This window comes from Saccostrea cucullata, unplaced genomic scaffold (assembly GCF_032062105.1).
Source record: "Saccostrea cucullata isolate Sc308-1 unplaced genomic scaffold, CSIRO_AGI_Scuc_v1 ctg9786, whole genome shotgun sequence".
NCBI classification, from domain to species: Eukaryota; Metazoa; Mollusca; class Bivalvia; order Ostreida; family Ostreidae; genus Saccostrea; species Saccostrea cuccullata.
The window spans coordinates 8,627-24,509 of NW_026936694.1; the positions used below are offsets into that span (position 1 = coordinate 8,627).

The following is a 15,883-nucleotide window of genomic DNA, read 5'->3' on the forward strand; positions in this document are numbered from 1 at the left end:
TAGTTTACAAACCGTGAACTATAATTTACAATTCGTTAATTATAGTTTCCATCTGTAAAACTATATTTAACGGTTGTTAACTATAGTTTATGAATGCTAATCTAAGTTTATCTGTCCGTAATAAAACGTTAAAGATAGATTTTGTTGATAAACATAGATTCGCATCTGTAAACTATAATTTGCGATCGTTAACTATAGTTAAGAATTGTAAACCATAGTTTACAAATCATGAAACTGTATTTATCAGATTTTCTATGTTTTGCGATCGTAAATGATTGTTTTTGGTGTTAAGTATAGTTTACGGTTGTGAAACATAGATTATCGCGTTAACTATGATTTACAGATGTAAAATATAGATTAACGCTGTTAACTATAGTTTACAGTCCGTAAACTATAGTTTACAACCGATAAACCTAGTTTATCGACTGTGAAACTATGATTAACTCATTTTTGTGAATTTGGCGTGCCATAATTATTGTTGGGAATATAATAGACAAAATATTGAGATGGGAAATTAAGAAACACTGCATGAGGTCTAGAAGGTGTTTCACCCTCATCATGTGATGAGCTAATGATCAAAGCAATGAAGAATTCGATCATAAAGAAGGAAAAATAATTAATTGCCATCAAAAAAATAAAGTCCTTTTCTCTGCGACCGTTTGTGTCATGAAAAAAATTAATCAGTCAATTTTTTCAGATTGACATACTTTAAATTATTCTTAAGCTTTGTCTAAAATATTTTTAATCAAATGGAATCTAAAAGCGTGTAGGTTTCTTTTTAATTATGATTTTTTTATCCCATGTATTTCTAAAAATATTGGTTTCTATTATATGTCCAAATTTGCAATCCATTATTAAAATATTTAATTCTTTGTTTCGTTTCTTTCTGTGGTTCTCATTTAAATGAATCAAGAGAGATAACTCTAAATGACACCAGACCAGGAAGTGTTTACCTATGTTTACCTGACGACCATCTATAAATAACAATGTCCGCCATTACTAGAGTTTAATTTTGAAGAGAGATTCCCTGAATATTTTGTAATAAGGTACTCTTTTCTTTGTCTTCAATGTAAATAACCATGCATTTTATTATTTGATTACATCTGCATATGACAGAAGAACAGAGCTCTCTTGAGTTCTCCTTAAGCAAGGTTTTAGAACGAGTGTTTTCAAAATAATTCAATTGATGTCTTTTTAAAAATTAACATGTAATTCCCCCCCCCCCCCCCAAAAAAAAAACAAAAAAAAACTTGAATTTTCTATTAAAAGAAACCAATAAGAAATACAGTGTATTATACTTAAAGTTTCATGTACTTTAATATATATGAGAACACACATACAGTAAAAATAGTATAATACAAAATATGATACTTTATAGCTTTAGATCAAAAGCCATCATGGACCCCCACCACAGTGCCCAAGATATCATCAGATGTGACCTTTGTGAGACAGCTATAGTACAGATGTACTGTGATTTCTGTCATGTCAACCTTTGTAAACCCTGTATTGGAGAACACATTGCTGATGACTACAACAAACATCAAGTTGTCCCATTCCAGCAAAGAAAATCCACCTTGATTTATCCAAAGTGTGCAACACACCCAACGAAAGCCTGTGAATTACAATGCAAAGAATGTGACATTCCTATTTGTGCTATATGCTCAGTATCTAAAAGCCATAAGAGACACACATTGTCAACAGTATTGGAATTTTACAATTCAAAGAGACAAAACATTGAAAAAGATTTAGAGGAAATAGAAAACATAATTTCCCCAACATATGAAGAAATTGCCACTGATACAGAAACCCTGATAGAAGGCTTAGACAGAAAATATGAGAAACTTGCTATAGCCGTGAAACACCATGGAGAAGAATGGCACAAAGAAATTGACAACATTGTCAACAAACTAACAACGGAAATTACACAGATGAAAACCAAACACCAGGACATTCTGAAGAAACATCTTGATGAAATCAAACAGATACAATCAGATATTGAACAAACATTGTACAGCCTGAAAAAAGTTGAAGAATCAAATGAAATGGTTATAGCTATCGAATACAGCTCTAAAAATAAAGAGTTCAGCAATCTTCCTCCTAAAGTTCAGGTATCAATGCCCGCATTTAGTCCATGGACAACAGACAGAGAACAGCTTTACAAGTTGTTTGGATCTTTGATGCCATTATTCGTCACAACAGAAGAAAATGGCTACAAACAGAAGACGCAGGGGAAATCAACTAGAAAACTGCTGGAAGAACCAGAACTTATCACAACTATACATACTGGGCTTAAAACACTCCGCAGTGTGATCTGTCTCGGTGAAGAAGCAATCTGGACAAGTGAAGAAGTCAGTGATATGAAATGCTTTAACATTCAAGGCTCACTTACCAAGACAATCAGGACAAAATCAAGGGAATGGCCAAATGATTTGGCAGTGACAGGTGATGGGGATCTAGTGTCCTCTGATGGGACAGTGAATGAAGTGAAGAATGGACAGACAGAGGAGATGATCAGATTACAGGGCTGGACACCTCTCAGTCTCTGTGTCACCTCCTCTGGTGATCTCCTGGTTACCATGCACAGTGATGATAAAACTCAGTCTAAAGTTGTTCGTTACTCAGGCTCCAAAGAGAAACAAACAATACAGTTTGATGAAGGTACACCTCTGTATTCAGGAAATTATTTCATTAAGTACATTAGTGAGAACAGAAACCTCGATATTTGTGTGGCTGACTTCAAAGCTGGTGCTGTAGTGGTGGTCAACCAGACTGGTAAACTCCGATTTAGATACACTGGTCATCCTTCTGCTACAAAGAACGAAAAGTTTGTACCCTATGGCATCACAACAGACAGTCAGAGTCAGATCCTTACAGCAGTCTGTCTTAATAATTGTATCCACATCCTAGACAAGGACGGCCAGTTCCTCCGTTATATAGATAAATGTGATCTGAAGAATCCATTTGGTTTATGTGTGGACAAAAAAGATAACTTGTTTGTGGCTGAACAAAGAGGAAATGTTAAAAAGATTAAATACGTTCTGTAATGTGACACCACATGAAAATATTTATAGCCATGAATTTTTTTAAAAATGTTTGTTGGTCTGTCGACAAATTATCCTTGACCATAAAAATTATATAAGATGAAATCTTTTTTATTAAAACAATGGAAAGGATGATGTGACATGACTGCTATCTGGGGCCCCTATTTCTAACGACGAATTATATTTAATCTACAACGATTTTGATAGTTTTCAAACATGAGTGAATAAATACGACGCCTTTTGAATAGTTTCTAGTTCTGACACATTTTTATTATAAGGACTACTGCATTATCTATGATTTTCAGACCCTTTGACAGCAACATTCGGCCTGGTTTGTGACAGTTTGTTCTTTTTTGAAAAGAGAATAGGCGGGTGTTAGTACAATAGAGTGGTATGCATGCCCGAGGATTCTTCCTTATACAGCTATTGTTATTATTTCGTTTATAGAGAACAATTGTCCAATCAGATAACAGAACTTAAAACACACTGGTTTACTATATGTTTACATTTTATCATAGACACGTGGTTTAGGTCAATTTACAGATAATCTCTACCTTATTTCGAACTTTAATGGTCAGCCCAGACTGTTTATTCACAATAATATGCGTTGAATCACAACGTTTACCGTCTTGGGTCAAGAAATGAATTTATTCTTACATCAGAAAAAAAAAATTTTGTCGATCTGTTTATAATGGAAAAGGCCAGGTAGATTTTACCGATTTAAAAAAAAAAAAATCATGGGAGCACAGTTAGGTACAATTTTCTCCTTTCACATATAGGTAGATATCAATAAGATACAGTGACCAGCTAAAGAGAAAAATTAACCTACTTACGCTCGTATATTTAAAGAGCTTCAAAGAGTGGGGCGGGGTTAAAATTCAATGGGAATTGAATGTAACCATGGTACCCCTTCCCAAATGAAAGATATACATCTTCCAAATTACGCTTCGATTTCTGTTAAAAGTAGTATTTCATTAGGGTACACATATCAGTGATTATTGCATAAAAAAAAGTAAGTGTAAAAAGTTGGACATTTAATTTTTGTCATTTACCGGGGGCCGTAAGTCACATCATCATTTAAAAATTATGTAGTTGAAGAAGAGGCTGACCATAATCTTCACCCCAAGAAGCAAGCACCTGCAGTAAGGGGAGAATATGCATGCATTCTCCCCTTACTGCAGGTGCTAACTTCAAAGATTATGGTCAGCCTCGAGAAAACCAGCCTCTTCACTAAGCTGAAATATAAACTCAAGAGTATTACAGATTTAAAATCTCATTGCAATTTAAATTAATTCTTAGAATGTATTGTTTTTAAAGAAGTGGTATTTTCCATCATTAAACTACACTTTTTATGTAATATGGTTTTTGAAACAATGGCACATTAAGATTGCCTTTTTAATTTGAATGAAGAATATAATTCAAATAATAATCTTCTTTTAAATAAAATTTATTTTAAGTAAAAAATTGTGTAAATAATTCTTGATTTTGTTCATATAAACATATTCTGATTAAAGTAAGATTTTTTGCCAGATAGGCACTTACAAAGAAAACATGGTATTTTAAAGAAACCAATATTTTTTTCGTTTACAGATTATCATTCAGACCTAACTGCATATTTTTCATATCAGTACCAAAAACTTGATTGACCGTTTTTTAAAAATATTGATGTAAAAATCTAGATGCTATCTTGAAGTTTGAGCTTAACTTTAACTTCCGATGTGTTTTTAATACACATATCATTTACTGTGAATACCTTTTAAATTGACATTTGAAAAGACCATTTTACAGATAAGCAGTTTGCAAGGTTTTTGATTGTACATGAGAAGGAAAATATGAAACAACTGTGTAAAATTTCTTATCTCCTCCTCAAAAATTTTAAATTCAGAAAAGGGGAATTCCTAGTTGAATTTGTATGACTGATTCAGAAAGGTAAGTATCCAGTAATTTTCACTTCATTATTTCAAAGTTCAGTAAAACCGGGAGAATGTACATGTACAATGTCATAAAACAATTTAATTAATACACTGCATTTTTGTCGAAAAAAAAATCTTATCACTTTATGTACTTAAAATTATATATATATTTAAGCATGGTTTATGTCGGTGAGTTTTGGAAATGTACTAGTATACTATACTTTATGGCAATATTCCTTGCGTAAAACTTTGGAATTAAATATTTCAATGAAATAAATAAAAAGTACATTTTCTTAATTGCGAAATGTATAAAATGTGAAAGGGAAGATTTTTAAATTTCGTTTTAAAGTTCGTTAACGAACAGTAATCGACTGAAAAAAATATACACAATAAAAATATGTGAAGAGGGTATCAAACATGGATCCCTAGAAATATTCCAGAAGTGGGATCGGGTGTCTAGGAGGAGTAAACATCCCCTGTTGTCCAGTCACACCCACCGTTAGCCCTATGTATTGATCAAGGATATAATGCGTAGTCGGCAAATCTAGGCGTATACATCTACCCGTATAAACACAAAGGCCTAACATTTTAGTATGAAACAATTCAGCCAAAATAAGACTTGGTGATAACTTATATTTGCTGAAAAGGTCATTATTATATGATCATTCCTGTAAATACAATACAATGTATACATGAGCCTTAATAAACACAAACGCAATGTTTTATATTTTTAAAATTTAGATTTATTTAACTTAACATTTACGTTTTTGCGATTACGTACGGTACATTTCCACTTTCACAATCTCTCTCTCTCTCTCTCTCTCTCTCTCTCTCTCTCTCTCTCTCTGTGGAGGTATAAAATAAAATAAAAAACATCCTTGAAATCAATTGTTAACTTAAGATACTTAAGTTTTTACTAATAATGATGACTTAAGAGTCCTTGTACAAAAACATAAAAACAAAATGAAAATTTTATGATAATCTCAAACGCAAAATTAATTATCATAAATTTGTCTTCAGTAACATGCTCTTGGTCATTTGCACAAAAATACAACCCCTCAAAATCACATTCACGTTTGATATTAGAAAGGCTGTGTTAATTTCTTCATGATCAATAATTTCAGAAAGACTTTAACCGTATCAAGTTACTTGTCTCTGCAGCTGTACGAGTGTACATATTGTTCATGTCTGTACACATAAAAATACAAATGGTAGACATTTTTTTCCCATATTCGGTTATGATTTTAAATCTAGTCCCAACCAACTGCAAACTGTTTGATCACATTAACCTACTGTGAATCAGCGCCCTCTATGCAGAGAAAATCGTCCTAGTTTGACGAAATGGGGCATTGCTTTCCCACGACATCCATATTCGGTATTTCCAATTTTGGTTATATGATTTTAAATCTAGTCCCAGCCAACTGCAAACTCTTTGATCACATTAACCACCTGTGAATCAGCGCCCTCTATGGGGAGGAAATCGTCCTCGAATGACGAAACGGGGGATTGCTTTCCCATGACGTCCACAACAACAACTTTGGGCTCCCTGCCCGCCCAGGGCTGTGATTTGTAGCGATCCATGGCTTCCTTCAGACGATAATGCCCCTGTTCATCGTAGATCTTTGAAGTAAATAAAACGAACACGTTTACATCTAACTGTTTCCTAATTGCGTAATCTAAAGGTTTTGTCAAGTCTGAACTTTCAACGTCATGGATGAAAAGCGAATTTTCGACATTTTCAAGTCTGTCGTCTGGCGATATCGGTAGATAACTACGAATATCGGAAGACCCAAACGGTAAAACATGACAAAAATAAACATATCTGACGAGTTCTAACAGAATACCCGTAACTGCCTGGCGTGAGGTTATTTTAGCAGAAACTACGTAATCAGATGGTGATATAGTCATATCTATACCGAAAACCATTCGAACACCCCTTGCCTCAAAAATGTCGTTCTGTGGTTTCAATGACTTGTAAAAGGCTTCTTCAAGAGCACAAAGAATTGTTTCCGATGGTGTAAATATATTTCCGCGAGCATTCCTTTCTCCCGATTTGTGCTGGAAATATGCTGTAAGAATTTCAAAAGGATGCACTCGAACCTTATTCAGCAACCCAACATCGTTCAATTTTTGCGAAACTAAGTTTTCTTCTCCATTGTGCCTTTCGAATACCCTATTTGATGCCAAGGTATTCAAGTTGTGGATGACTGCATGAATTGGTGTATGTTGAAGCAGAGCATGCCATACATCAGGTTTGTTCAGGAATTCTTTCTTTACATGTTCATGGCAAAGTTGGTGTCTTCCAATTAAGTGAATGAGGCGAGCCTCGTCATTTCTTGCCCTGCGTCTTCGAGCTTCTTCCACTCCTTGTATGTAAGTCTGGACTGTTTCTAATTCAGGGGACCGATGATGGATGTTTAAATCGACGCCATTTGAACTATGGACGATGTATCCAAGTATATACTGCATTTCTTGATTGAAAGGTTTGACATGCGCAAGGCGTATGACATCTTTATGACTCATATTTCTCCTTTTGCGATATTTGGTCACGTGATATGCTAATTTCATCGGGCCGCCTGGGTAATTATTGTAGAGGTTAGCAATAGCTTTTCGCCTTGCACGTCCCCACTTCCTACCCCCAGCATCTTCTTGGGAAAATTTGATGAATTTTATGAGGTAGTCAAATATTCTGCATACATCTGGGATGATCTTGTTTGCCTCGCGCTTCGTCACTAAATCGATGGATGTCGAACAGACGGCTAGGGCACGAAGTATCCCATCCTGCTTTGCAGCTCTTCCCTCCAAACTGTACTGTTTGATAATACCAACAACATCTTTTCCTCTACCGCCAACAATTAACCTGAAAATGTTCAACCTAGTCAAATTGATTGGCACTTATTATTATAATATCGAGGAATACCATGCAGGCGATGGGTTCTTGCCAATTACTATCTACTTGGACTTGGCTAACACACTCCCTTTAACCAAGTTATGTATCCCCCCAACGCACCCACCCGCCAATGGATTTTTGTGTTTGGACTATGGACATATCCCTTCCCCCCTCTCTTTTTTTTTGTTTTCAATTTTTTTTTATTGGAACTTTTTTCTCTTTCAATTACCCCCCCCCCCCCCCCCAATTTTCAATTGGCTTCTGACGCCATTGCAATACATGATAAAGAGCATGGTTTGTTTTCTCCAAGAATTCAGTATATAATATACATGTAATGAATAACATGTTAAACTTTCTAGTTTTCACTTTAAGGATTTCATTTTTTCTTGCCTTTACAAATAACGTGTAACAGTCGCCAGCTTGGCGCAGTGGTTGGAGCGTCTGCTCGGTAGAGTCGCGAAGCAAGGATTTGATCCTTACTTCTAATCTCACTGTGGGACGTGTAGTCCGCAAAATCTGACATTTCCTGGCTTTTTTACGATTTTGATATTTTACATGCCAGGAAAACATGTAAAATATCAAATTCGTAAAAAAGCCAGGAAAAGTAAGATTTTTCGGACTATGGACGTGGAGACCGGTCTTTCGGATGAGACCATGTATAACGAAGTCCCCTGTCGCAGTAGGTGCTGGTACGAAAAAGATCCCTCCCTGCTCAATAGTCCTTAATGCCGAGTATAGGACTTAATTTGAAGCTCCATCGGCAAGTGGTGTCGTCTCCACATGAGTGAAAAAATCCTCGAGAGGGACGTTAACAACAAACAAACAAACAAAACAAACGTGTACATAATGATATTGAGGAGATGCGTTTTTCACTGATCAATATTTAGGCTATGTTTCAAGAGAGGCAACTCTAGCTGAGATCTTTTGTTTACCTTTACCTCCTAAAAATACATATTTTAAAAAAAATTCGAAAGATACATATGTAAAACGACTGTATTTTTTAAAGGAATAATTTTATATATCCAAAGTCACCCCTACTAATGTTATTGTGATTTAAATTCGAGACACGTGGTTTAGGTTGATCTATTCAAAGGTTATAGGGTAGAACCGGTTCTATAAATAAAATTGGCAGTAAACATAATATTGCTATAGCCAGTTTCTTTTGAAAACAAGTCCTGTAATAAATGTTTCCAGACCTATCTGAAAGACTTGCATGATTTTCAACAGAAAAGGGTGGCTAAAGGAGGGGGTTGTTAAAATAACAATATATCTTATACTTTTCGGCGAAAATTATAACTCACTAATGACCGATTCGCTGGTAAAAAATGTGCATTATCATTTACACTGACAAACCTTTGTTTGCCTTATATGGCTATTGTTATAAATGCAGAGGATCTTATCACGAGCAACTGACCAATCGTTGAATGAATAGCAACGTTTATGTCAAATACATGTTTACATTTTACTTCGAACACGTAGTTCAGGTCAATCTACGATCATGTTAATGGACTACAAAATTTAAAAAAAAATGTTCTTTACTAACAATATACAAAAATAAGAAACTATGAAAGATGTGACGGGCGTTTTTAATTTGTAGTTAAATGGAAAAAATGTTTAATAAAATTTAGTTTGTGTCTAGTTTAGAACACCAGCGCTTCGAGGGTAAGGAAAACAAGAAGCATCTCTTATGCATTTAAATGGACAAAACTTGTTTACGTTCGTGATCACGTGTTCGGCCAGGGAATTCACCTGGCAATTGTATTCACCGATAGTACAACAAAAGAATTAATACAGACGCAAATCGCTTTTGCAGTATGACTTTTATCAGAAACCTAGATTTCCGCCGTTTATTTAACAAATGAATTGTTTGTCATTACGAGCATGAAAATAATATTTTTATTTACCATAAGATTTTCCTTTTTTCAAGCGTACAATTCCTGTAGTATTCGTAGTAACCCATAATGCAATACTCATTCAGCTGATTGGTCAGTTAAAATCATGCTGGTGCCTCATTTGCTAATCTGACGCCAAAAAATATAGTCCCGGTTCCCATGCAAAAATATTTGTCCAAAAAGAAATTTTAATTCATGACTGCAGAAAATTGAATCATAGAGAATACTTATTTAAGTTTGAATGAATGTAAAAGAGATCGATTGATTAAAATACATTTCTGCAGACATTATCAGCTGATTCTAGGGTGGTGAAAACTGAAACGCAACATAACTTTTCTGTTTACCATAACTCCACGTGCTAGTCACTTCCTAGCCACATTTCGGTGAATAATATACCCTATCTCGCTGAAGTCTCGCTAACTCTCGCCAGAGCCACTGCCAGAGCTACTCTGAACTCATCGGGTTTTATAATTGGCAGAACACCGAAAAATAAAAGGTTCCGAACACATTAGTAGGGGTGAAAGTGTTGCAAGAATACTCGAAGAATGGACGATTCTCATAACAGCATGTAAAGTACTTTCGTTTTCAGTATCAACGAAAAACTACACATGATGCACCTTGAAATCTGCATGAATATCTCTTCCTTGTAATGGTATCTATTTAATCTTGAAAATGAACACAAAGAAAGCAACTTATTTTTAACTTTACCTTCGGAGGAAGCTGACATCGATTTTTGAAGTAGTGTGTGATACAGAATGGGGGCGATACACTGAGTTGGATCCTCCCAGAATTAGAAGCTGTTTAAGTCTCCGAAAATCCGACTCCGGTGGAATTCCTGAACGTTCCTCCATGTTCCATTACAATAAGATAAAAAATATACAAGAGAACTGCATGTTGTGATTTTATGTGTTGCACATTGTTGCTAAAAATATACTATTGGAAATTTTAAATGATGTCATATCTTTAAAAATAGAATTGGAGTAGCACATCTAGATCACCTGTACTTTATAAAAAGTCAAGCCAACGAATTGGAGACAGGCACGTAGTATTACAATGTACAGGGCCCATTTTTCTCCAGACATATTTTTTACTAGTATAGGAAATGTTCATTAAAAGACTGGTTGATCCTCCCCCACTTTTTGTCGAATTATAGTCAAATAAGGGTAATGTACTATGTATGAGCAGTTGAATTATAAAAAAAAAAAATAGTACTCAAAGTTAAAACATACCCCACCCACGCTGCCCCCACCACACTACCACTAACACCAGCAAATTGGGTTTTTGAGATAAGCCAATTTTCTTTTCTTTTTTCTTTTTCTTCTTTTTTTCTTTGGCTTGTCATTTTTTTTTTCAGTAAATTAAAAATAATCTCAGGCTCCCCCTCCCCTTTCAAAAGCGATACTACGTGCCTGGGAGATGGGGCTTATTTAACTAGTTACGCAACAAAAAATGACTGTGTTCCCCTGGAAACAAGGAAAACTTTAAAGTTAATGTAGATTTGGATTCCTGACCCCATGTTATCCCGTCTTGTTTCAAACAGTTTTTATTATAGCTCTGAGTTGCTCATAGGCATCTCAATACATAATAGATACTATTATACTGAATATTCAAGTAGGTCTTATCCATGTAAACTAGTATTTAAAAGAATATTGCAGATTATTATTAGATTTGTCAGTCTGTACAATTAGCATAAATATATAAAGATTTTTTTTAAACAGACTGTCAAATTTTGAGTTTTACTCATCAGTAAAAGGGTTTTAACATCCTTTTCTAAAATAATTAGTGCATTGGGGAGGGGGAGGAGGTTAGGAAGGTCAAAATATCCCAGAGAATAAAAAATAATGATGTAACAGTATATTAAAAGATTGATTTGTGGTCGCACGATAGACTACGTTTTGTTAAAATATTTCTGCATATCACCAAAAACTGAGTTAAACAAAATATTTAATGCGGAAGCTACTTTTCATGCATTGAATTTCAAAAATCCATTACGTTTATATTTTGGGACATTCAGTTCAATTACGGACAAAACTCAGAAACGGTTCAAGGATATTTCCCCTATTAATTGTAACACCCTTTTCAAGTCATTACTATATGTCTTAGAATTTATTTTAAAGATCTCAGATGACGAATATTCGTCTAAATTCCAAAAATATTTGATGGATACGCAAACGTTTTCCTTTCAGTGAAATTTATAATTAAAAAAATAATTATTATTATAACAAAAAAAATGAAAATTAAAATCAAAGATTAAAAGCTGAAAATTGAAATAAGATTGAAATTTTGTACATTTTTGTACGGATCAGTAATATTACTCAAGAAAGATAACTTTATCTATGACACCCTATATTCTATATTTTAACCTTCCTGTCAGGTGATAGCAAGCTTCCGCCATTTCATGCTTTCTGGATTCTTATTTGGACATACATAAATTGGTATTGCCTATTATAATGTATTGTTTTACATCTGAAATTATTTGATTTAACTTAAGTTATTGTATAATTTACAATGCATAACATTCCTATAAAATAAACTAGGCAGGTACATATAGATTATTTAGATACTGGGTGAAAAGGTACATGGGTTTATCCAGAAACACCCTTAGGTTGAAATTAAACTTTTAAATAAAAATCGGTATCAGCAATTTAAGTTTTAAGGTAACAATTTCAATAAATCACGACATTTTGATTTGTGAGAATATGGAATATAAATAATGAGTAGGTGTAATATTTACTTTCGTTTTCGACCAAAGATATTTAGGCAATGAGATCTATAATCAATGTCATATCATTCAAATTTTAGATTTCGACATGGATCCCAGCAGCAGTGCCCAGGATGTGATCAGATGTGACCTATGTGAGACAGCTGTAGTACAGATGTACTGTGATTTCTGTCATGTCAGCCTCTGTAAACCCTGTATTGGAGAACACATTGCTGATGACTATAGCAAACACCAAATTGTCCCATTTCAGCAAAGGAAATCCACCTTAATTAATCCACTGTGCAAAATACATGAAACAGAAAGATGTAAATTTCATTGCAAAGAATGCAACACCTGTGTTTGTTCTTTATGCATTACATCTGATACACATAAGGGACATACCATTAGAACCCTTTCGGATATTTTTAATTCAAAGAAAGAAATCATAGGGAAAGATACTGAAGAGTTGAAACAAATGATTTCTCCAACCTATGAAGAAATTGCCATAGATATAGAAGCTCAGATTGCTAACCTGGATGGAGAATATGATAAACTTTCAACAGCAGTGACAGAACATGGAAAACAATGGCACAAAGAAATTGACAACATTGTCAACAAACTGAAAAGAGAAATTGAAGAGATGAAAAGTAAACATATGAGCATTCTGATGAAACATTTAGATGAAATTAAACAGATAACAAGTCTTATTGAACAAACACTTCTTGAATTAAATAGAATAGATGAATCAAATAAAATATCTATGACTATGGAATACAGCTCCAAAGTCAAAGAATTAAGCAAACTTCCTCCCAGATTAAGAGTATTATTTCCAATGTTCAATACAAAGTCAAAAGATACAGGACATATTCATGATTTGTTTGGATCTTTAACACCATTAACCACCAAAACAGATGAAAATGGCTACACACTGAAGAAACCAGTGACGTCAACCGGACAACTGCAGAAAGAACCAGAACTCATCACTACTATAAATACTGGGTATGAGAAACTCCGTAGTATTTCATGGCTCAGTGAGGAAGACTTTTGGACATGTGCACATAAAGTCAGTAAAATGAAATGTTTTAACAGTGACGGATCACTCATTAAGACAATCGGAACAAAATCGGGGCAGTGGCCAAGTGATATAGCAGTGACATGTGATGGTGATCTAGTGTACTCTGATGCTAAAACAAGGACTGTTAATAAAGTAAAGAATGGACGAACAGAAGAGGTTATCAAGCAACAAGATTGGATACCTTTCAATCTCTGTGTCACCTCTTCTGGTGATCTCCTGGTTGGCATGTTCAGTGATGATGAAACACAGTCCAAAGTTGTTCGTTACTCAGGCTCCACAGAGAAACAAACAATCCAGTTTGATGAGGAGGGTAATACCTAACAAAAAAATACTATAGTTAACTATACTTAACTATAGTTTACTATAGTTAACTATAGTTAACTATAGTTAACTATAGTAAATCAAAGTGTCAAAGTTTTCGACAAAGTTTTTCAAAGTGTCAAAGTTTTCGTCAAAGTTTTTCAAAGTGTCAAAGTTTTCGCCAAAGTTTTTCATAGTGTCAAAGTTTTCGCCAAAGTTTTTCAAAGTGTCAAAGTTTTCGCCAAAGTTTTTCAAAGTGTCAAAGTTTTCGCCAAAGTTTTTCAAAGTGTCAAAGTTTTCGCCAAAGTTTTTCAAAGTGTCAAAGTTTTCGCCAAAGTTTTTCAAAGTGTCAAAGTTTTCGCCAAAGTTTTTCATAGTGTCAAAGTTTTCGCCAAAGTTTTTCAAAGTGTCAAAGTTTTCGATAAAGTTTTTCAAAGTTTCAAAGTTTTCGATTAAGTTTTTTGAAGTGTTAAATTATCCAAGTTTTCGATAAAGTTTTTAAAAGTGTCAAAGTTTTGATAAAGTTTTTAATAGTGTCAAAGTTTTCTATAAAGTTTTTCAAAGTTTCAAAGGTTTCGATTAAGTTTTTCAAAGTTTCAAAGTTTTCGATTAAGTTTTTCAAAGTATCAAATTTTTTGATAAAGTTTTTGATTCAAAGTTTCAATGTTTTCGATAAATTTTTTGAAAGTATCAAAGTTTTCGAAAAACTTTTTCAAAGTGTCAAAGTTTTTGATAAAGTTTTTCAAAGTGTCAAAGTTTTCAGCAAATTTTTTCAAAGTGTTAAAGTTTTCGCCAAAGTTTTTCAAAGTGTCAAAGTTTTTGCCAAAGTTTTTCAAAGTGTCAAAGTTTTTGCCAAAGTTTTTCAAAGTGTCAAAGTTTTCGTCAAAGTTTTTCAAAGTGTCAAAGTTTTTCAAAGTGTCAAAGTTTTCGTCAAAGTTTTTCAAAGTGTCAAAGTTTTCGTCAAAGTTTTTCAAAGTGTCAAAGTTTTTGTCAAAGTTTTTCAAAGTGTCAAAGTTATCACTATAGTAAATCAAAGTTTTCAAAGTGTCAAAGTTATAACTATAGTTAACTATAGTAAACTATAGTTAACTATAGTATTTTTTTGTTAGGGAACCTCTGTATTCAGGAAATAATAAAATTAGATACATCAGTGAGAACAGAAACCTGGATATCTGTGTGGCTGACTGTGAAGCTGGTGTTGTAGTTGTGGTCAATCAGACTGGAAAACTCCGATTTAGATACACTGGTCATCCTTCTGTTACAAAGAACAAATCATTCAAACCCTGCGGAATCACAACAGACAGCCAGAGTCAGATCCTGACAGCAGACGTAGAGAACCTTTGTATCCACATCCTAAACCAGAACGGACACTTCCTTCGGTATATAGATAACTGTGATCTGAAGAAACCAATGGGAGTTTGTGTTGACAAAAAAGACAACTTGTTTGTAGCCGAGTATAAAGGAAATGTTAAAAAGATTAAATATGTTGTTAACAATGGAGAAGATGAAAGCTTTATGCCATGTTAGTGTCAGTTAAGAAAGTCAATTCAATTCTTAGAAACTCTCATAAACAATGCTGTTCATCAACACATTTCTTTGTATTCAAGTAAAATTGATCATTAAAGAGAATAAAATGAACTTACGACAAAAATTCAGCGACCACCTCTCCTGTGATAGAATCATACAGGGATTGTGAGATTTCCATTAGCTTATCCACCTCAAGTTTTGATTCCTGTCTAATCTCTACAGTAGATTCATGATCATGTTGTCAATACCTTCCCAGAACTACGATGGCCGATATGAGCCTGTCTACAATACAATTACACGACCTAGAATTGATGAGTAACTTTCACTAGGTATCTAAGTATCTATACGACCCCGCTCCACAACTCACTATCTTAACCACTAAACTGAAAGTTTACTAATCACGACCAACGCTTTACGAAACACACTAGTTAAATTCACTAGGTTTTTCTTTCAGTGATTAACAAACGCAATGTTTTATATTTATTAAAATTAAAATTTATTTAATTTAACATGTAATACAATGTAAATCTTCGACCTTTTTGCG

General features: G+C 34.0%; 2 protein-coding genes across 2 annotated transcripts; one reads left to right on the forward strand and one right to left on the reverse strand.

Annotated features, from left to right (window-relative positions):
• The first annotated feature begins 1,385 nt into the window (after positions 1–1,385).
• On the forward strand, positions 1,386–15,339 carry LOC134246286 (uncharacterized). Its single transcript, XM_062728614.1, has 3 exons — positions 1,386–3,009; positions 12,545–13,825; positions 14,924–15,339. The coding sequence occupies exons 1-3, from the start codon at positions 1,398–1,400 to the stop codon at positions 15,337–15,339; spliced, it is 3,309 nt and encodes a 1,102-aa protein (XP_062584598.1). The 5' UTR covers positions 1,386–1,397.
• On the reverse strand, positions 6,019–10,620 carry LOC134246289 (RNA-binding protein RO60-like). The gene is made up of 2 exons (XM_062728616.1): positions 10,445–10,620; positions 6,019–7,814 (listed from the first exon to the last, which is right to left on the reverse strand). The coding sequence occupies exons 1-2, from the start codon at positions 10,585–10,587 to the stop codon at positions 6,362–6,364; spliced, it is 1,596 nt and encodes a 531-aa protein (XP_062584600.1). The 5' UTR covers positions 10,588–10,620; the 3' UTR covers positions 6,019–6,361.
• Positions 15,340–15,883: the final 544 nt, after the last annotated feature.

Bases quoted from the DNA above. Each gene is read 5' to 3' on its own strand.
- LOC134246289 (XM_062728616.1), bottom strand. From the start codon at position 10,587: ATGGAGGAACGTTCAGGAATTCCACCGGAGTCGGATTTTCGGAGACTT. The intron at 7,815-10,444 runs GTAAAGTTAAAA...GAACATTTTCAG, and splicing joins GATGTCAGCTTCCTCCGAAG to GTTAATTGTTGGCGGTAGAG.
- LOC134246286 (XM_062728614.1), top strand. From the start codon at position 1,398: ATGGACCCCCACCACAGTGCCCAAGATATCATCAGATGTGACCTTTGT. The intron at 3,010-12,544 runs GAGGAAATGTTA...TTTTAGATTTCG, and splicing joins CTTGTTTGTGGCTGAACAAA to ACATGGATCCCAGCAGCAGT. The intron at 13,826-14,923 runs ATACCTAACAAA...TTTTTGTTAGGG, and splicing joins CCAGTTTGATGAGGAGGGTA to AACCTCTGTATTCAGGAAAT.